The sequence below is a fragment of the Elaeis guineensis genome, chromosome 10, assembly GCF_000442705.2.
Source record: "Elaeis guineensis isolate ETL-2024a chromosome 10, EG11, whole genome shotgun sequence".
NCBI lineage: Eukaryota > Viridiplantae > Streptophyta > Magnoliopsida > Arecales > Arecaceae > Elaeis > Elaeis guineensis.
In genome coordinates this window covers 41,028-64,391 of record NC_026002.2, presented here as the reverse complement: position 1 = coordinate 64,391, position 23,364 = coordinate 41,028, and the positions used below count along the sequence as shown (strand labels likewise).

Genomic DNA, 23,364 nt, shown 5'->3' with positions numbered 1-23,364 from the left:
GAGGAAATTTATATGCCTCAGGTCTTTGGTTCAGGACGGACCAGGTTCAAGTCAGGTGAGGCCCTTTTCTTCTTAACCTAAATTAGACAAGGATGATATATGAGTGGGTCAAGTTGACAAATACAAGACCCAGACCCTGACCAAAAATTTAGATCAGATCCAGTTTTTGAACTTAACCCAACCATAGGTCTTCCAATTGGATCGGTCGAAGCTAATCAAGTTGGGTTACAGGTCAACCAGACCCATTTGCAGCCCTAGGAAGATGTATGAGATTTGTGTCAATGATCTACAAATAACTAAAATAAAACAGGAGATTTGAATTAATTTAGGAAAGGAAAGGAAAACCAATCACCAATCAAATGTATGCCTTAAATACATGCTAAGTGATTGCTTTGTTACCCAGGTTTCTATCTGTACAAGGATCAAGAGATAGATTGAGTCATTCCATGTGCTGTGTGATCAGTATATGCCTTTTGGAACATGAGGAGAATATGCATCACTAAAGTCAGCAGTCTAAACAATTGCAGCATTGGATACACACAAGGAGTGAATACAAAATGATAATGAAGATGTTTCATGAGATAGATTATGGAAGAAGTTTTGTGCCTTGCAATGAATTCCCCTTAAAGATGGATTCACCATTACAGCAATACAGGATTGTGTACAAGGGTGAATGGAAATGTTAAGGAGCTGATGTCAGAATACGTGGATGCTACGTAGGGAAAATTCGTAAAGGCTTACTTCACAGGTGCATTTAGTATATGAGAAAAAAGGCAAAAATAATCCATATAGCTAACCTTTGAAAGATTGGTTCCGGCTCGTCAACTCAAATTATATAGCTAAATAGCTGTTAACTAAAAACTTCATTGAATTTGTTAAACGATGTGCCTGTGTGATCCATCAAGTAGTAAATTGTCTCAGTGCAGTCTTTAAGCTTATTTAATACCTTAGAGGTTTCTCACATAGGACACAATTGATTGGCCATCTAATAAAGATATAGCAGCGGAAGCCATAGGTTAGATTCACAAAAAGCAAGGATTACAGTATTGCATGCCACTGCCATGCTGCCTCGCACTTGCATGGCACATGCCGTGCAGTGCCAGAGCATTGTAAGCACTACCACATAGCATACAAATAGAAATGGATGCACTGGCAAAAGGTCCCGTTCTTAGCTGTGCTGCATACTGGTAAGGAGCTAGCACAGTGTATGCTGGTCCATGCAGGTAGGCACTTTAATCCAAGCAGGAAAGGTTATCCTTGACATCAAAGTAGGCATTCTGGTTGACCTTGGTGTCATATATCAATGCCATAAATAAAAAACAAGTATATAACAATTACCTTTGCTCATGACGTACTAGTTCATGTGTCTCTCAAACTAATCTGCATGGATGATTGAAATGGTGAAGCATTTCAAAAGTGACCATAACCATAAATAAGATGAGATGTAAGAAGGTTTCCTCAATTTCAACTCGCTAGTTTGTTGTATAGGTGGCCATGCTAACATTAAACATCATCATTAAGACTCAGTTATTGAAAAGCTTCAAATTAGTAAAGACTACCGGGAAATTTATTACTTTGAAAACCTCCCCCATGGCACTCTGGAATTTAATGACATGATTTATCCCCTTGGGATACTTAGCTCTAAAAATAATTATGACGATGGAACTTCTGAAATACAAATTCATAAGATACCATGAAATAACTGTTTGCCTATAAGCTATATAAACAATCTCAAGGTCAGGTACTTGGATTTAACTGTAGTCAATCCTGGTTCCCCTTGTCTGTCCTCATTGAGAATTACTTATATCATTAGCATAACCTATCCTATAAAATTGGGGTCAGCTGGTTCAAGTATTTGGTATACTGGGGAGAGGCTATACCTTGGCAATATTCAATTAAATGAGTAAAGGTTGCTTCTATGTTTTTTTAACCAAATATGCTCCATTACTCTCATGGTTACATCAATGTAGAATGCTGAAAGAAACTTTCCAGATTAGAAATCCAACTGTGCCATCTAACTTGTCCAGATGAAGAGATCCCATCAGCTTGTGCATGGCCTCACAGCCATGATTCAAACATTGGTGGATTTCACATTTTGGAGGGGCAAACATGGATCCCTATAGGGATGCACATCTAGGGAGCATTTTACAAAACAACCATCAAAGTCCCTGTGTGCATGTGTGGGTGTATATTATGCTCCAAACATCAGCAAAATCTAAAACATCCAAATAACATAGATTAAATTGACAAGGCAATGAATAACTACTCAGGATTCCATTGCACCTTATACAATGAAGACCATTCCTTTGTACAGAAACATATAAAACTTGAATTTGTAACTCAAAAATCATGCAGAAGCATTTAATTTATCTTACTTGATATAAAAGTCAATAATGGTGTCATTGATAAAAGTTTCTGGTTGTAACAGCTCAATATCTCTTTTGCTTATGGAGACGGCATCAGGATCTCCTTTAGGGTAGATAACATCTTCGAAAGGCTCCACAATTCTGACAAGTCCATAACTCTTTTTTTTAGAAAAAAATCCACAATTTCTAGTAGGTATAACAGAAGCAAATTAAATGCATTAAAAAAAAAAAGGATAGACAAATAGCTGAAGTGTTGGGGCAAACTAAAATTGAAAAATAAACTATAAAAAGTTAGCAAATTTCTATGTCCAGATAAAATTTTTGCAACTAAACAGGTGATTATGTAAAAAAATATCAAAATCACCCAGTTCCCACATTTAGTTGATAAGTCAAAATCAATCCATAATCACGAAGTAGAATTTACGTAAGCAAAAGAAATTCAAAGCTACACACTCAAAATCAAGCCTATCTAAAACCACCTAGCTTAACAAGTCAAAAGTGGACTGAAGATCCATCCAATGTTGAATGCAATGTTCTCAACCTCAACAATGGACCCCATGCTAGTATCATCCTGCTATAGTGCCGGTATGCCTCGTATGTGGGGCAGTTCAGCATACATACACTCGGTACACTTGTATCATGTATCAGTTCGGTTCCACCACGGTATGATATCCTTAGTACACACCGATATGACTTACCATAGTTGAATGTGCTGCTATGTATCCATCTGATGCAAAATCTTAGCATGGGATTGCCTTAGTAGAGGGATTTCTAACGTCGGGCACGTTTTATCCATATTAATTTAAGGTTTTACTACTTTGAAGAAGATTTTGAAGACGAATACAGGAATACTAGTCTACCTAAAGTGGCCCTTGAAAACTACAAATGTAATATTTTGCTCAAGTTTTGGCAACCAATGAAATCAACCTTTTTCTCAAGTTCATGTTCATCGTACCATCCCAAAATACCCAATTCAAGGCATACTGATCCATACCGGGGGTAGACCCCCTTCGTTTGAGATACCAATGAGGGCAGAGGAGAGGGAGAAAGGAAAAGAGAGAGGGAGGAAGGGAGAGAGGGAGAGGGGCCCCCCATCAGCCTCCTCTGGTCATCCTCCTCTCTCTCCCTCTCCCTTCCTCCTCGTTCTCCCTTTGTCCCACCCTCCCCCAACTTTGCTATGTTGATACAAGCCTAGCACAGAACAGCATGGTACGGTACAAAATTGTGCCACTGAGCAATCAATATGGATCCCGGTACCAGCACAACAATCCTTGCATGTGAGTGTCGATTCTTCACAAGGTGGATTCCTTTCAACCCTTGGTTAATTTTGAGGGCACTCATGGTGGTACCGGGCCATACTGGTACCGCATACCATACCAAACCACGTATCGACATTGTAATATGATGGTACTAGTACAGAGTCTGATACCAAGATGACAAATCTTGGTTGAGGTGCTTATGTCGATCTCTTTGTGTTGTGCGTGTTTCTGCTTAATACAAACAAACACACACACACCCACACATATACATAACATGTACAGATGTATACAGACTCATGTATCAATGCATATAGATGCATATACATACATACGTATAGCACATTTTCCTCACTGAGGCACACATCTCACTTTGCCTTGCACTTAGGCTCAAAGATACTTTGCTGCCTCAGCACGCCTTGAGCCTTTGATAACTCTGGTTACCAGTTACATGCAACCAACTAGAAAACAGTTTTCGCACATGCAAATAGAATTGCAGGCTTGCAGCGTTTCTATTGAAAATAACAAATCCTTTTGTATGAAAATGAATTCACAAGTAACTACAGAGCATGATAATATCTCGTTTTTGGTGCTAATACAGTAAGGTGTAACACTAGACCATATTACCTCGTAGCATGTATTGCATAGTAATTAGCAAGCATGCATGTCCTAATTTTTCGTTTTAGTGTACTACTTTTCTCAAGTTTAATACTAGTTTTCTTGCATAAAACGATACCTAGGACCCCTAGCAAGAAGTTAGAATATTTAGAAATGAAAAGGAGGCACCAATGTGTGCTTCCGTCTAAGCACTTGCATGCCAATGAAAACTAGCTGCATGCTCACTGTATGCCAAACATGCGCATGGTAAGTCATGCAGCACATACAATGCTAATGCCTAATCAGCACGGCACCAGCACAAAACACTTGAATCCATGACAGAATTTAAGTCAAGAAAGAGGAGTATACCACAATCTATTTGAACATGTTCTTACATGCTTTGCATCAGAGAAAATGACCTTCACTTCCCAAGGGACAACAAGTCCCAAGTTTACACGAAATTTTCACACTTAGACCTCAAGAAAACAAAAAACAAGCATAGTAAAATGGAGAGCTAGTGGGCACACCAACTAGTAAACAAAGAGAAACAGATCTGAAATAAAAAAGAGATGCACGATAAGTACCAGTCAACAACAATGACTCACTTTTCAACACACTACAAAATTATGCTCATTATCAAAATGATACAAAACTAGGAATGCACATTACAAATAGATCTCATATATGCACAAACGAGTATCTGCATGCATGTTGGCCAACATGAACACATAAAAACCTATCTATGTATAAAGGCAAGCTTATACACATCATTGTGAAAGTGGTTATTTATTTACACAGATACGTGTCAGTGCATGTGTTCAAATAATATTAATAGGTGAACAGTGAATATCAAAAATTTCTAACCAAATAGCGCCAAGAAGAAATAGGCATGCCAAGGCTAGTCATACTTACTCCGTAAAGCACTGTGTTGGAAACAACATATCAGGGACTAAGGTGTCATCTCCCCCCACCAGATCATCACTGCAAATACAGAATCATGTGTTACAAAACAGCCATTAGATGAACACAAGCTAAGTTTGATCATCTTTAACTAAAAAGATAGTTAAACATGCAGTAGCTAAATAGACTTCATCTGAAGGAGAGATAGGAAAGCACTACCTAAAATACACGTAGCATAAAGCTTTCAATATTTGCAGCAAAAATATTAGTGAGGTTACACAGCAAAGTCAAGAATGCATCAAAATATATGAGGTCACCAAGGAAAATTTTTTATTTAAAAAAAAATATGCAGGAAGAATATGTTGGAAGAACTTAAGCAGATGAATACAGTTGCCTTTAAAAATGTTATATAAAATGTAAGTGCAAGATTCCATTATATCATATTTATAGTTGAAATATGTCATGCAGATACTAACCATATTCGCCACAAGGATATGACAGTTGATTATTTCATCTTTCAGTGTCCATTTTCCATACCTTTCTACATTTTGTCAATATATATAGGTAGCTACTATCAATTTTAGTCCATTCTTTAAAATTTCAAGTTAAAAGAAGAGATTCTGACTCACATAGCAGCAGATATCATCAAAGCAAACTAAATATTAGATAGAGAAAGACTTGTCAAATGTATTCCAGTATTTCTGACTAAGATAAATACCTGTAGTGCTACCTGTAGTGCCACCATTGAAACATGAGTGACAATTGAGTCACCAAAAACTATATAAAAATTAAAGATAGACTTGTAAATTTTGACATCATTGGAAGTAATTGTAGTTAAGTTCCAAGAACTCTGGAGAAATGTAACTTTATTTCAGATGTAAGAGATAATTTTGAATTTCGAGGGAGAAAGAAGGAGAAAAGAGTCCATAGACTCCAGATAGCAGATTGAGTCCCCTTTATTGACACAGCATTCACGAGATTTTAACCGAACTTGATGAGATCACTGCTCAAATCTTATTTTTAAAAAAAATGATGTTCCATGCATAATTGTATTTTTTTTACGTTTCTCCTCAAACTTTATACTTACAATCTAGATGTTTGCATTTGGTACTTATTTGACGCTAAGCAGATATTGATTAAATATTAATTATTTGCATGCAGTTTTTATACTTGTCCATGTTGCTTTTCTACATAATAAAATAGTTATGCATTGGATAATACAATTTTCAGGAAAACTGACCTATGTATCACTCATCAAGTTGATTTGTCCCATGAATTTTTGGGAATTTCATTGTTATTTATCTATTTTAATCTTTTATATTTTTCAGGCTTTCCTTTCTGCTAAGTTTAGAGACTTTCCATCTGAATCACCAAAACCGTATATCTAGTTATCCAAATAAAACCAGATATTTTAAATTTTGTAATATAAGCTTTCTTGTCTTGTTCTTCAATTATTTTCCTTTTTTTCGTTATATTTAATGATCTGCTGATCAAAACACCAAACACAGATTGACATGCTGAAATCAAAGTCTGGTAGGCCTAATGACAACCAAAACTATAACTGAGCTTCTGGAGCTTGGACTTGAGGAAGAGATACACTACATTATGAGTCAAGGTAGAAGAAATCCCATTGCAACAGAAAACAGGATCATCTCTTTACCTATATATTGAGAATTGGCTTAAATTTCCAAATGCATGAACGAGGGCATTGGTTTTCTAATAAATTTGAATTTTAAAATCTTACTTAGGGAAAGCGTTCCATATATCTCCATATCTTTCAGCCAGATTCCTGATTTTCTGCTCCTTTTCAAACCAATGTGCATCAGCAATGGCAAATATTATCTTCAAATCTACGAGTAATTTCAATTTGAAAAGATCATGTTAGTCAGCCCATCAAAAAGGGAAATAAAAGAAAAAAGTTGAAAATTTAACACTAGTGGCAAAAAAAAAGATCGTGAAACTTGTTAAATGGGAAAAAAGCAATAAATGGGAGATATATGATTGACAGGCTTCGGCGAAATTAAAAGGCACTAAAAATACACTGATGTATCTCACTAGCTACATATAAAATCCATGCTGGCAAGACACGTATGCAGAAACATATATTGAAGCATGGAGACAGATAGCACTTCAATTTGTTTTTTTCCTAGAAAGAGAATCCGAAGAGCAAGATAAAATATTAACTACAGATACCAGTTCAAAAATTTAATTTCATGCAGATTGAAAAGTTCCTGACAGTTCAGCACAGCGAATTATGCTAGCCGCCAGAACTGTTTTCTGCACTCAGAAACATGGTCCAAATCATTGAAAATGGTGCAAATAGAGCTATAGTCAAATAATTTTTTTACTCAAATAAATGCAGTGTAGGCCTGCAATTTATACAGAATCAGCAACCATCAAGCTGGTTGACCTTTCAGAATAAACAAACTAGCATAGAAACAGAGAATCATTTTTAACAGTCAAAACAAGCGTTTAGAAACCCAGTCAACCCACTCGATTAACCTGTTTGAACTTTGAACCGTCACCCACCAATTTTTATGAGTTGGTTCCAAAATAAACCCGAAAATCAGCAACCCCGTTCAGCCGAATGACACAATTGGTTCAACCCAAGGAAGGCGGTACCATCCCGAACTGTCCTATTTGGGGTATACCCAGCACAGTTCTATCCCTCAATTCGAGAAATCCAACGAGGAAAGGGGAAAGGGAGAAGGAGAGGGAGGGGGGGAGCGCAGAAAGCAAGAAAGGGACAATTTGCCGACTTCACTTAAGAAATTTCAAAAAAAAAAAAGAATTAGACCCAACCTCGAACACCATATCAGGTTTGCAGCTGGCATGGCACCAGCCACAAGCTCGAACACCATCTAAACCACCTAGAGCCATGGTCTGATAGCTGAACTATAAAACCACTATGGTAGCTGTCACGGGGCAACTTTTAGCTCCAAAATTGCTTCCGTGATGGCGCTAACTCCCTTAGCCAGCCAACACCCCAAGGTACGAGACACAAGTGTTTACAGGGAAAAACCCCCAACCTTTTCTTACTTTTCTTCTCAAAAGTACAAAGGACACACCTGCCTCATGCAAGAGGTCTCTCACCCTCTCACCTTGAAGTACAGAGCACTCAAACCCCTCCCAGGTTACACAGAATGCTCTCTCACAGCCTATGGAAACACCCTTCCTTGGCTGATTTTCCCTCTCTCTCGGCTGCCTCCCACAGCCTTGGCCGACAGGCCTACAAAGCACTCAAAACCCTCCCAGGTTACACAGAATGCTTTCTCACAGCCTATGGAAACACCCTTCCTTGGCTGTCTCGGCTGCCTCCCCACAGCCTACGGAAACACCCTTCCTTGGATGATTTTCCTCTCTCTCGGCCGCCCCTGGCTGCCTCTGGCTGCTTCCAGCTGCCTCTCGCAGCCTTGGCCGACAGATCTATATAGCCTTTCTGGCCGTGGGCCACTCGCCCACTTTCCTGGCAGCGCGCGCCCACTCCCTGGTAATGCGCCCACGTTGCTGGGTAGTTAGCCGAACCGCCCAATCAACTGCGAGTCCCAGTCAGCCACGCCCCGGTGTTGCCAGGAACCGCCAGCAACCGCAGCCTGGCGTGCACACGTGCCGATCGCGTGCACATCCGACTTGCGCGCGCACGCCTCCGCTTTCTGCGCGCGCACGTCTCCTGCGCACGTCGTCCGCGCCGTGCCCCAGCTGGACTCCGCTATTTCTGTGCACACTCCGCTTTCTGCGTGCACACGTCTCCTGCGCCCACAAGCAGTGCCGCGCCTGCGTCCATGCAGTGCCGCGCCTGTGCCCGAGCTGTGCCACGCCCATGCCCGAGTTGTGCTATGCCCTGCCCGAGCAATCACACCTACACCCACAAGCCGTGCCGTGCCTGCGTCCATGCAGTGCCACGCCTGTGCCCGAGCTGTGCCACGCCCATGCCCGAGTTGTGCTGCGCCCATGCCCGCAGACAGAGCCGAGTCCTTCTGGCCGAACCCAAGCCAAGGTGCGTCTAGCCTGCGCACCCGTGCCGCACGTCATCACCATGTCGTGCGCTCCTTCGGTGTGCCGTCCCGAAGATGTGCGCTCTCCTTGCGCACAATGCTGCGCCGAGCCCCCTCACGCAGCAAGGCATGGCACGGTGCCGCCTGCGCCCGTGCCAAGCCCGTGTCCAAGGCTTCAGCCCTCCTTCGGTGTGCCATCCCGAAGATGTGCGCCCTCCTTGCGCACAATGCTGCACCGAGCCCCCTCGCGCAGCAAGGCATGGCACGGCGCCGCCTGCGCCCGTGCCAAGCCCATGTCCGAGGCTTCAGCCCTCCTTCGGTGTGCCGTCCCGAAGATGTGCGCTCTCCTTGCGCACAATGCTGCACCGAGCCCCCTCGCGCAGCAAGGCATGGCACGGTGCCACCTGCGCCCGTGCCAAGCCCGTGTCCAGGGCTTCAGCCCTGTGACAAACCTGCCCCACTTGATGAAGCCAACGTCCCTGTTGGCCGGGAAGCTAAAAACACATGTACCTGCTGCTCGAATTGCCAGAGGGAAGTCTCCTTCTCCCAGCTGGTCTTATTGTCTGGAACTCCACTCCATAACGAGTTACACAGGTGCTCTTCCCTTTCATCTCCTTCCGAGATGCAACCCTTGTTTAGGGCCCTATAATCCATGCACTTGCGCAGCGAGCCATCCTTCTTCCTTTGAAACAGCACCGGGGCTCCATAAGGTGCTTGGGAAGGCTGGATCATGCCGGCATCCAGCAGCTCAATCAATTGCTTGCGCAGCTCCCCCAGCTCCAAGGGACTCATGCAATAGGGCGCTTGGGCTAGTGCCTTCACCCCTGGCACCAACTCAATCTTGGGGTCAGTTGTTCTCCTTGGTGGAAGTTCCTTTGGCAGTTTGGCTGGCATGAGGTCTGCATATTTCTGCAGTAGGTCAGCCACTTCATTGGGAACTTCCGCCATGACTCCATCCTTCCTTTCCACCAAGGACACCAGGAAGGTAGCTTCACCTCGTCTCAGCTCATGCTTTACCTGCAAGGCTGACAATATCGCACCAGATGTTCCTCCATTCCTTGCTGGAGGGTTAGTCACACACGAGATGTAGCAAGGGTATTCTTCGTGCAGCAACATGAGCCCACCCAGATGAGGCAGCAAAGCTGCCTTTGCTTGCACAAAGAACTCAATACCCAGGATGATATCAAAATCATCCAATGTAACAATAGTGAAACCGAGGACACCAGTCCAAGACCCAAGGGATACCTGGACACCAGCAGCTATCCCAGCAACATCACGAGCCACAGAGTTCACAGCTTTGACCTTGCTGCTGCTCTTGGTCACCTTCAGTCCGAGCTCATGCGCAGTCCGCTCGGTCATGAAGTTGTGTGTTGCGCCTGTGTCCGCCATGGCCAAAATCTCCTTTCCGCCCAACCTGACCTTCATGTACATCAGGCCGGATGGTATGCTCCTCTCCGCTCGCATAGCGTTGATGAGTTGGAGTGGATTGACGCGTGAGGGGCTGGCTTCATCACCTCGGCCATCCTCCTCTACCACAGCATTGAGTCTTTCCTTCTTCGGGCAGTCCTTTGCCCTGTGCGGTCCACTACATATGAAACAACCAGAGAAAGTACTGGTTTTACCTCTCTCTTGTGCGCTAGCCTTGCCAACGCTTTGGCCATCCTCTCGGCCATTGGATTTCTTCTGGGCAGCTGGCTTCCTGCCATTGGACTTGGGCTTGCTAGTCCCTTCCGTACCCTCTACAGGCTGACTGATGCGAAAATCAACCAAGCCATCCGCTGCAGCCATGGCCGAGGGCAAGTCTTTCACGCCTCGCCTCCGGAGTTCCATCTGTGCCCACGGTTGCAAGCCGGACAGGAAATTGAATAGCTTGTCCTCGTCCGACATGTTGCGGATGTCCAGCATCAACGAGCTGAATTCTTTGACATAGCTCCTCACCGAGCCCACATGTCGCAGCTTTTTCAAGGATTCCCGCGCCAACCATGAAGTATTGCAGGGTAGGAACTGGTCCTTCAGTTCTTTCTTAAGGGTCTCCCAAGCCTCGATCCTCGGTCTGCCCGCACTAGCATCATCGTCTAACCTGGTGCGCCACCATAATTTTGCATCCTTGGTTAGATACATGCTAGTAAGAGTTACCTTCTCTTTATCAGGGACTCTTGCAGCGACGAAGTACTGCTCCATGTCCCATAGAAAATTCTCGATAGCCTTAGCATCGCGCTCCCCCTCGAAGGCCTTTGGCTCCGGCACCTTCATTGAGCGGGATGGTTCTGCAGCAAAGGCACCCGGGCTGCAGAACGCTGTCTTGAGCACTCCCATTTCGCTCTCTGCAATGCTAACACGAGAGGCTAGAACGGCACTTACTTCTTCGAACCGAGATTGAAGTGCGCTCAGCCTTTCCTCGAGCTCATCCAATTTGGATATCACCGGGCGTTCCAACTCCTCTGGGACTTCACCGAGTACCTGCTCGATGATTGTTACCCGGTCTCGAACAGCATCCAAGCCAGATCCACCAGCCATTGTTCAGGCAACCGGGCTCTGATACCAACTGTCACGGGGCAACTTTTAGCTCCAAAATTGCTTCCGTGATGGCGCTAACTCCCTTAGCCAGCCAACACCCCAAGGTACGAGACACAAGTGTTTACAGGGAAAAACCCCCAACCTTTTCTTACTTTTCTTCTCAAAAGTACAAAGGACACACCTGCCTCATGCAAGAGGTCTCTCACCCTCTCACCTTGAAGTACAGAGCACTCAAACCCCTCCCAGGTTACACAGAATGCTCTCTCACAGCCTATGGAAACACCCTTCCTTGGCTGATTTTCCCTCTCTCTCGGCTGCCTCCCACAGCCTTGGCCGACAGGCCTACAAAGCACTCAAAACCCTCCCAGGTTACACAGAATGCTTTCTCACAGCCTATGGAAACACCCTTCCTTGGCTGTCTCGGCTGCCTCCCCACAGCCTACGGAAACACCCTTCCTTGGATGATTTTCCTCTCTCTCGGCCGCCCCTGGCTGCCTCTGGCTGCTTCCAGCTGCCTCTCGCAGCCTTGGCCGACAGATCTATATAGCCTTTCTGGCCGTGGGCCACTCGCCCACTTTCCTGGCAGCGCGCGCCCACTCCCTGGTAATGCGCCCACGTTGCTGGGTAGTTAGCCGAACCGCCCAATCAACTGCGAGTCCCAGTCAGCCACGCCCCGGTGTTGCCAGGAACCGCCAGCAACCGCAGCCTGGCGTGCACACGTGCCGATCGCGTGCACATCCGACTTGCGCGCGCACGCCTCCGCTTTCTGCGCGCGCACGTCTCCTGCGCACGTCGTCCGCGCCGTGCCCCAGCTGGACTCCGCTATTTCTGTGCACACTCCGCTTTCTGCGTGCACACGTCTCCTGCGCCCACAAGCAGTGCCGCGCCTGCGTCCATGCAGTGCCGCGCCTGTGCCCGAGCTGTGCCACGCCCATGCCCGAGTTGTGCTATGCCCTGCCCGAGCAATCACACCTACACCCACAAGCCGTGCCGTGCCTGCGTCCATGCAGTGCCACGCCTGTGCCCGAGCTGTGCCACGCCCATGCCCGAGTTGTGCTGCGCCCATGCCCGCAGACAGAGCCGAGTCCTTCTGGCCGAACCCAAGCCAAGGTGCGTCTAGCCTGCGCAACCGTGCCGCACGTCATCACCATGTCGTGCGCTCCTTCGGTGTGCCGTCCCGAAGATGTGCGCTCTCCTTGCGCACAATGCTGCGCCGAGCCCCCTCACGCAGCAAGGCATGGCACGGTGCCGCCTGCGCCCGTGCCAAGCCTGTGTCCAAGGCTTCAGCCCTCCTTCGGTGTGCCATCCCGAAGATGTGCGCCCTCCTTGCGCACAATGCTGCACCGAGCCCCCTCGCGCAGCAAGGCATGGCACGGCGCCGCCTGCGCCCGTGCCAAGCCCATGTCCGAGGCTTCAGCCCTCCTTCGGTGTGCCGTCCCGAAGATGTGCGCTCTCCTTGCGCACAATGCTGCACCGAGCCCCCTCGCGCAGCAAGGCATGGCACGGTGCCACCTGCGCCCGTGCCAAGCCCGTGTCCAGGGCTTCAGCCCTGTGACAGTAGCCACCATGATCATTTTTCCCAAAACAATTTTAGCATCAATTGTGCAACCAAGTAAAAAGGCAACAACTGTTTGTAACCAACATCTGCCATCCCAACCCAAACAGACCCATTTGATGTGTACCAACCCAAACCAATGTGAAGCTAGATCAGTTTCAATGCTTGGTTGGCAAAGGTGCAGAGCTGATCAAAAGGTATCCAAACCAAGCAGAACAAATGGTTCTACTCGGTTTGGATCAGATCTGACCTGCATCTACTGATTTGACCAAACCATTCCTTTAAAAAACTCTTCCCCTCACCAAACTCTCTCTCTCTCTCTCTCTCTCTCTCTCTCTCTCTCTCCCCACAAACTCTCTCAATTGATCACTTTCTATCTCTCCCTGTCAGTCCGCCCTTCTCAAGTTCTCTCAAACCCTCTCGATCACTCGCTCACTTCCTCTCTCTCAATCTGCCCATGGAGCCTCTTCACCCCTTAGTTGGGCCCCCGCTAGGATGCAGGCCATGGCGGATCTAACCACCCATGGTAGGATGCAAGCCCCGATTGTAAGTGATGGCTAAGAGACACCTTGAGCTGAAGGATCGAAAACATGGTTTAAGATTCAAACAGTCTAAATGAGTTCCAAGTTAAGTGGTTTTGGTTGTTTTCCCTAGCATTGATATATTCAACTTGAAAGTTAAAGATAAATCCAAAATGTAAATCAAAAATTAAAAAAAATAAGTGAAGAAAAATAAAACTAGTCCATAGTAATAACTCGGACATCAATTCAAAATATATAATGTCGTATAAGCTTATGGATATGCCTAAAACCAAGCCAAGTCCAGACCACGTCAAACATGACCCTGACATGAGCCAATTTTCTATCATACATGATTTTAGACCCAGAACCAGCCTGATGGCTAAGTGGGCTGAGTCAACAAGATCATGAAAAATTTTGAAATCCATAAAATCAGTCAGGATAGGTCAGGTCTAGATGAGTCAAATGCAACCTAATGTATTTGGGTCTAGGATAGGTCAAGTTTGGAGTTCCAGCTCAATGCAGGAGATAAGAAATCTACAGTATCCATTGTATGTGTTGAAGGAAAACTAATAATGACATGGACAAGCGAAGAAAACTAAAAAAAGGCTGTTGGTGTGGAATGCTTCTACTAATGTCATTGACATGATCAAGGCTCAAACATAGTTGAGTCCTCAAGCTACATATAATGGTCTTCATATACCCAACCTACAAGTCCAAGCATGACAAATGGATAGTAATGAAGAAATTATAAATTACAAAACCATTGGGTATTGGATTAAGCCAGATCGAACCAGATACATGGTTGGATATGGTAATGTTTGACCTATTTCAAACCTGAGTAGTGCATGGGTCGGGTTGGGCAAAAAAAAATATGACCAAGATATTTCTTAGTTTTTGAAATGGTTTATTTTTCATATACACAACCTAAGGGCACATTTGGTTCACGACCGAAATCGAAACTAGAATCAGAATGGATTGGAATGGGAATCAAAATGGCCATATCCCCAACGCATTTGGTTCGTGATTAGAATCGGAATCGAAATGGATTTTGAATATAAGGAAAGAGGAGGGACTGGATTTTGGGGGATTGGGCATTTCTCCCTGGAATCAAAATGGGAATGAAACTCCTCCCAACCAAACGGCCAGAATGAGAATCACTCAATCCCATTCCCATTCCAGAGTCCAACACCCCCTAACCAAACACGCCCTAAGAGCCTTAACAATCAGGTTGGGGTGGACCTAACTAGGTCAAGTCATGGGATGACTAGACCCATTGTAAACCCACTTATAGATCCACTATTTGATACTTAGACCCGTTTGTAACCCTACTTATAGATACTCAGAACCATTTGTAATCCTACTTATAGATCTACTATTTGATACTTTCACACAATCAAAAAAATATTTGTTGAACATAAATGCTCAATATGTTAAAAATTCACTGTATGATCAGCAATCCACAATACAATAGCCAAAATATTTATGAAATGGGGGCCCTAGGATAGCCAAACCCATGTCCAAAGATTTTCCCTTCCACCAATATCTTTGGAATCAAAACATCTTGGTACTTCCAAATGTTCTCAAAAACTTGCAATTTTCAAGTTTATCTTGGAAAATGATTCCTTACATGCAAAGAAACAAAAAAAAAAAAAAAATGCAAATGATAAAGAATCTATAAATTAGTTTCAGCAAGAAGAGACAAAATTGAGCCTAGTTTCAAATTAGATTTGGGTTAAAACTAAAACTTTTGCTATTAATTTTTGAGATTCTGGCCATACTTCAATGGAATAATGAGACGGAAGAAGAAATATTCTAATAGAGCTAGATAAAGGAACTAGTAAGGTGCATTTGCAGTGTAACTGTAAGGTGCATTTGGAGTCTTATGTAACCGACTAATGCCTTGACAAGCTAAAGGTAATTTAATAAGACTAGCACAAGACTTAAGACTGTTGTATGCTTCAAAGTGTTTGGCAATTAAAAGTGCCTAGCAAATAAGATTTCTGTGGTAGAAATGAGTATGTTGGGATGGATTTGCAATAGAACTTGAAAGAATAGCATGAGGAACAAGTACAATAGAGGCATTGTAGAGTGGCACCAATTAAGAGTGGAGTGATGCAGAGACAATTAAAATGGCATGGACCTGAGCAACAACGATCTAAGAAATCACCAATCTGGAAAGCTGCCTATATCTATATTGAAATGCCTACATAGAGGGAGGACCTAGACCAAATGCAGATGGAATTGATGAGAAGGCTTTAGAAAAGCTCAAAAAAACAAAAGATGTTGCCCCTGATTTGATTGATGAGAATAAGGATTTAAAAACTCCAAAAGAAATAATTGAAACAATGCTTGGTAACTATGGCTCCGGGCTATTCTTAAAAATAAAAGGTTATCACCCTTGGAACAAGGCATCTGACCCAGTTAGGTTTATCAAAGTAGGGTATTAAATCCGAATGATATATAAGCAGCAATCAGGAGTAACAGGAGAAAGTGAGTATTGTCAATTAAACCAAAAAAAACAAACTTAAGTTTCCTTAGGAATCCTCAGAAATGTGCATCTTATAACATATTTTGGTGGCTAATTAAAATGTGCATTGTTTTATGCATCCAAGCTGTCAAATACCTCTATACACCCAAAAATTTGACAAGAAAATTGTTCCAAGAAATTTGACCTTGAAAAGCCATCTAAACATTTCAAACCCAATGAGTCCCTAATTGTGAACAATAAAAGTTCAGTGCATCGGTGATGTAATCACAAATATGTTTTATAATTCATTCAAATTCTGGTGGTGATAACTCACACAAAATAGAGCACATTGCATATGCACATTTCACAGAAAAGAAGTATATATTCATTAGAGAAGGGACTCCTAACTACCAACTTGTTCATGGAGAATATTAATCTAACTAGGTTGACAAAACTAAGCCTTCAATCTCAACAAAAGTCTGGAGTAGCCAATAAGAGGTCAAAAAAAGTTCCTCAAGAGTATCTAGGGGAGGAAACGAAGAGGGGATCTAATAGCATCAAATAAATAGTTAAATGGCAATATTCTTCATCTCCAGATCTAAATACTATGAAATTGAACTAGGATTACAAGAAGCACAGCCAACTTTTCAATATACTCTTCGAAAGCTTTCTTATAGAGTTTGGAAACCAAATCCACATGCTCTGAAGTCCGAACAATAAAAAGTCATAGGAAACATATCTAAACAATTATTTGAATAAAAATGGGTTAACAACTAGATAAGCAATAGTTGTCCCTTTTTTCCACGAATCAGTTATGCAGTGATACTGCTACAACTTAGAGTTTCAAGCTATTTACCAATGTCTCCTTCCACCTGATATGGTCAAATACGAATTCTTGCAATCTTATAATATTCACAAACATAACACAGCAAAAGATAAGAAAATTTTCACATATTGAAGCAAAAAAAAGAAAATGGAAGTGTTGTCCGTCTAGCTAGGACTTAATGTATCAGTTGCTTGCAGTCACAGGCTAGAGCAGACTCAGTTAACTCTACATAGTCCAAACTGAACAAACAAAGTTCGCCTATCTCACCATTAACCTGAAATTTTGATTGGAAACACAAACTGATAAAAAATTAGGATAAAAAGGCATGGGGGATGTTGATGCAGCCCCATAGATAATGAAAAAGGTGACTCAAAATAAGTAAGACAATTTTAGAATATAAAAGTGCCAAAAGAGGGAATCAGCAATGAAAATATTTGCAAAAAGACATACCACCATCATTATGAGGTTTCTCATTTTCATTAGCATCGGTTGCTCTAACACAAAGTTTAACCAAAGCAGCTTCAACCTGTAATAAGAAGAAGATGATATCACAAACAACCAAAAGCAACAACATACAGTACAGTACCCAATTTGATTTCTAAATCAAAGGCTACAGAAATACCCACACTTCCACTCCACTGGCGATGAATATAAATGATATCAGCAATTGCACATTCTAAAACAAATTTTCCATTTTCACTAGCACCTGAACACTCGATCTTAATGCAATCTGTGAAGAAGGTGAACCGAGACTCTCCACACAGCATGTTCTTATATATAACATAATCAGGGAAAACTACGATAGCCATGTTGTCGCCCACCTGCAAACCACAAAAAAAGAGTATTGATCAAGTATAATAACAAATAAAGCAAGCAGGAACAGGCAGAAGTAAAAAGGTTTAAAGAAAACGATGAGAACAACAACTAGAACAAATGACCAATAAAATTAAAATAGAGATGACCATAAAGCATCCTGCTGACAGAGCATACACCATTAAGAAATAGCAAGTTATCCAAAAACTATGCAAGAGCTCTCAAATGTCCAGCATGTCAGCAACCACAAACTTGACACAATACTACCTGACCTTCCATGACACATCTGTACCCTTAATTAACCTGAACACCTTAAATACCAGATAACAAAATATCTAGTTTCTTGCAAACAGCATTCAATATTCACATTTCAATTGATGCATGTTGGGTGGATGTCAGGCCAAGACACCACCTCCCAAGATCTTTTCAGTACCACGCGATGCAGCAAGAAGAAAGAAGAAACAAAACAAAAGAAAAACAATCAAAATACGTGGATCAGCCACAAAAGGGCTCGCCTCTACGGAGCATGCAAACTTCACTATGAAAAAGAAATTTTACAAGAGGAGACCTCACCCTCAACCCTTGTACACCCAATTCTCTCTCACCTGAAGTTCCCCTCACAAAAGCTCTCTCTCTTGGAAGACCTCATGAACCCCTGAAGTGCCTGGCGACCGCTGTCCAGGAGCCTCTTGCTCCTTCTCTCTCAGCGCTTCCGCCTCTCTCTTCTCTTGGGTTCCGTACGGGCATCGTACGGCGCAAATCCGAACCACTACCACTGTTTGTTCGTCATAGGCCTTTTTAAAGGCTTAAACGTGGTTTAAAACCTAATTAGATTAGGTTTAGGTCTCCTAAACAAGCCAAATCAACCTCCTGAACCGTCGGATCGTCACCGCAATCTCTCTAGGCCGTCCGATCGCGCTCCGGTCCACGAAATAGTGCCGTGGACCGCGAGAAATGCATGGGAAACGCCCACGTGGTCCACAGGCCCAGCCGTGGACCGCCCGTTCCACGATGGACCGGTGCAAAGGACCAGCGCTGGCCTGGGCCGGCCCGCTCCTGCGCGCGGGCCTGCGCGCGCCTGGGCCTCGCGCCCGGCTGGGCCGCCCGCCCGCATGGGTCGCGTGTCCCGCGGGCCTGAGTCGCGCATCCCGCGCGCCGCCGCCTGCGGCCGCGCCACTGTCGCCCGCAGCCGGTGGTCCTCCACCGCCTCGAATCTCGTGCCGACTTCAAAAGCTCGTATCTCCTCCATCCGAGCTCCGTTTCAGGTAATCTTGGTCTCGTTGGACTTCGTTTTTCGCCGCGAACCTCGCTGTGGGCTCAATGTGGGCTGAATCTCGAGGCGTCAAATCCTAACAATCTCCACCTCGACTCGATATTCGACCTCCTCCAAACTCCGAGAGCTTCTGGATCTCCTCGCCCCATGCCCTGGGACAATCGCCTGCTGATCATGGATGGGCAAACATGGGAGTCAAGCCAGGCTGCTCGATCCCATCTCCGTCGTATGCTGTGCTCCTCCTGACCTGAGACCTGCTCGGGGCATCGTCCTGCGGCAATAGGAATCTCACCTTGCGACGTCACCTCTCGTCCTCTCGAGTCTCCTGTCTCGTGCCCGATCCGCCTCCTGGAGCTCCACCTCGCTCTAGGCTCCACCTGGCTCCCGAAGCTCCACCTCGCACTGGGCTCCCTGCCAGGTAATAATGTCCTCTGCTCCCCTTCTTCCCCTCCAGCACAATCCTATCGCCGCATAGCAATCTCAGGATTCCTCCACCAACTACCGTCCTGTAGCCTCTCGAATCCAGTCTACTAAGTAAGATAAGATTCTGCCTGAAATCGGATATGTATCGGACCTCCCCCAATCTCCTCACTGCACCGTCATGTGTCCTCCAGCTGACCGTCCCAATGCCTCTGATCGCACAGCTCGATCCATCCGGCAGATATACAGTGCCCTCACTGTTCTCCAGGGAGTCAAACTGCTCCTCTCTGCAACATACATGATAGGGGCATGCAGAATCTAATATCCACTGCTGGGAAGAAGTAGATACCTCGTCAGATATCTCCAGGACATCTCCATCTAAATCGCTGCCGGCCGTCGCTACAGCAGCCACCATCCGATTTTTCAATTGAGGGCAATCTCTGGCTAGATGCCCCAACTCCTCACACCGGTAACATCTGGTTTTGCTCAAGTCCCTCCTGGACTTGGACCGCCCTCGTTGCGATCTCCTGTCGCTCCGTCTACCGCCTCCTGCTCTTCCAGAAGCCACCAAAGCTGAGCTACCGCCACCTGAGCTCGAAGCTGGGTTCTCCCTCCTGAGAACCTCGTTCTGGAGTATCGCCGCGGTGACCTCGTCCATCTTGATAGTGCTCTTCCCCACTAGAAGAGCAATCACCAAGGACTCGTACGAAGGGGAAAGCGACGCCAGCAAAACCAGCGCCCTGGTCTTCTCCTCAACGTTCTCGCCAACGCTGAGAAAGTCGGTGAGGATCTTCTGGAAGTGGCTCAGATGCTCCTGCACGCTCTGTCCCTCAGTCATCCGCAGTTGGTAAAACTGCCTCCAAAGGAAAAGAGTGTTGGTGAGAGACTTCGCCATGTACAACTCCTCGAGCTTCGACCACAGCACCGTCGGGGAAGTCTCGCTCAGCACACGGATCACCACCTCATCCGCCAGGTACATACGGATGATACTCACCGCCTGCATCTGTAGTCGTTTCCAATCCCGCACCTCCATGATGGTCGGCTTCTCATCGCACAAGAGAGCATCGATCAACCCCTGTTGGATGAGCATATCCTTCACCCTTGCCTGCCACAAGGAGAAATTGCTCTTACCATCGAACTTGTTGATCTCCATCTTGATTGTTCCTGTCTTCTCCATCTTCAGTCTTGCTCACCACCGCTGCAATCTGCGTCCTTGTACCGCCTTGCTCTGATACCACTTGTTGGTGGATGTCTGGCCAGGACACCACTTCCCAAGATCTTTTCAGTACCACGCGATGCAGCAGGAAGAAAAAAGAAACAAAATAAAAGAAAAATAATCAAAATACGTGGATCAACCACAAAAGGGCTCGCCTCCACGGGGCATGCAAACTTCACTATGAAAAAAAAAATTTACAAGAGGAGACCTCACCCTCAACCCTTGTACACCCAATTCTCTCTCACCTGAAGTTCCCCTCACAAAAGCTCTCTCTCTTGGAAGACCCCCTGAACCCCTGAAGTGCCTGACGACCGCTGTCCAGGAGCCTCCTGCTCTTTCTCTCTCAGCGCTTCCGCCTCTCTCTTCTCTTGGGTTCCGTACGGGCTTCGTACGGCGCAAATCCGAACCACCACCACTGTTTGTTCGTCACAGGCCTTTTTAAAGGCTTAAACGTGATTTAAAACCTAATTAGATTAGGTTTAGGTCTCCTAAACAAGCCAAATCAACCTCCTGAACCGTCGGATCGTCACCGCAATCTCTCTGGGCCGTCCGATCGCGCTCCGATCCACAGAATAGTACCGTGGACCATGAGAAACACGTGGGAAACGCCCACACGGTCCACAGGCCCAGCCGTGGACCGCCCGATCCATGGTGGACCGGTGCACAGGGCCAGCGCTGGCCTGGGTCGGCCCGCTCCTACGCGCACCTGGGCCTCACGCCCGACTGGGCAGCGTGCCTGCGTGGGTCGCGCGTCCCGCACGGGCCTGGGTCATGCGTCCCGCGCGCCGCTGCCGCCCGCCACCGATCGCCGGTGGTCCTCCGCCGCCTCGATCTCGTACCGACTTCAAAAGCTCGTATCTCCTCCATCCGAGCTCCGTTTCAGGTGATCTTGGTCTCGTTGGACTCCGTTTTTCACCGTGAACCTCGCTGTGGGCTCAATGTGAGCTGAATCTCGAGACGTCAAATCCAAACAATGCAGCTTGTTCATATAGATTTGAGTGGGGTATGTATAAGAGAACTTAACTCTATAGACATAAAAAAAGGTAGCCTCCAGGCTGATCATCAAACAAAAAAAGTTGCAGCTTAATGACCAGAAAAAGTGCACCATCTCATCCATTATGTTTTGTTTCTGCATTATTTTGCCAATTGCAACTCTATGTCATCAACTGTAGCAGAGCCAGATAGACCTAATGAGTAGGCTATTGTACCACGAGTTGCACAGAACCTTGTTTCGACTGAATGCATCAACATTGACAAAGTGAATTACACGATTTGGAACTGCATCATTGTACAAAATGAATATACCATTTCCTCTGGTTGAGAACCCCTTCCTGTGATATGAAATTTAAAAAGCATGCGAAGGGGTGAAAAATACTATTTCCACTGTTGCATCCATTATGGAAACTCACTCTTGCTCCGATCACTGCTTCATCTATATAACTTTTAACTTGAAAAAAAATATATTATTAAAATTTTTGACTTGCTTGATCCTGGATCAAGATTGAAAAATCACTGAAAAAACATAAAATTTATCACCATTCATTATATACAGGCAATTTTGTTGTTGCCACTCTCCACAAATTGAAGGGCAGCCGCTTCACTATTCCAACACTTGGAACTTCCTGCTCTTGCTCTGTGTAAGTGTAAGTTCATGTCAAAGAGCTATCATTCTCTCTTTCTTTCCCTTTTGGTCAATAAAACCATGGATTGATGAAAACAACGCTTTAATGACCATAGTTGGCAATAAGTTCCATTAGAGACGGAGGATAGGTTCCATCAATCTAAGTTTATCATCTTAGCTTGAAGTCTAGGTTTACCTATCTCTAATAAATATCAACCAATTAGTCTCTCTGATGGTGCAGATAATTATGTTTTGGTGGGTTGATAAACCCATGAATCCACATTAGATGGATCCAGATGAGTTTCATCATTTTAAGGGTGCGTTTGGTTAGCCATTAAAAAAAAAAATTTTTTTGCTTTTTGATTGTTAAAAACCAAAAATCAAAAAGCAATGTTTGGTAACACTATGAAAAGCAAAAAGCAAAAATCAAAATAATCAAAATAATTACTTTATATACAAAGAAAAAATTTTTTACTTTCCAAAACTTGCTTTTCTGCTTTTTTTTGCTTCTCCACATCTAAAACACCAAACCAAAAAGTAAAGAGCTTGAACTCTTCTCCCTCGTCGAGCTCTTCACCTCCCCACCCCCTTCTCCCTCCCTACCCGAGCCCTTCTCCCTCGTCGAGCTCTTCGCCTGCCATCCCCAGACATTGCTTTTTGCTTTATAGCAACGTAGTTACCAAACCTACTTTTTGCTTTTTTGCTTTTACTCAATAGCAAAAATCAAAAAAAATAAAAAATATTTTTTAAAAATCAAAAATCAAAAAGCGTAACCAAATGCACCCTAAGTTTACACCATGGATTTATCAATCCATGGGTCAAAGAGTGTCAGATGGAAGTCTAGACAATGAAAAATCACTGAAGGTTGCTTGGGTCTTTATGGAAGCATGGTAGTATATAATAATTTCCCTATAGGTTGTAAGCAGACAAAATGGAGTTTTATTGAAACTTACCTGTACAAACAGATATTTCTCAATATTTATAGCTTGGATGATTTGTAGCATCTGCTGTGAATTTTACA

At 44.5% G+C, this 23,364-nt stretch overlaps 1 protein-coding gene across 1 annotated transcript in view; it reads right to left on the bottom strand.

Annotated features, from left to right (window-relative positions):
• LOC105053269 (uncharacterized) overlaps positions 1 to 23,364 on the bottom strand; it is a 48,629-nt gene that overhangs the window by 11,838 nt on the left and 13,427 nt on the right. Inside the window, 5 exon segments of the mRNA XM_010934373.4 lie at positions 2,376 to 2,507; positions 5,132 to 5,200; positions 6,864 to 6,969; positions 17,451 to 17,526; positions 17,627 to 17,821. Coding sequence (XP_010932675.2) covers positions 2,376 to 2,507; positions 5,132 to 5,200; positions 6,864 to 6,969; positions 17,451 to 17,526; positions 17,627 to 17,821 — 578 coding nt within the window.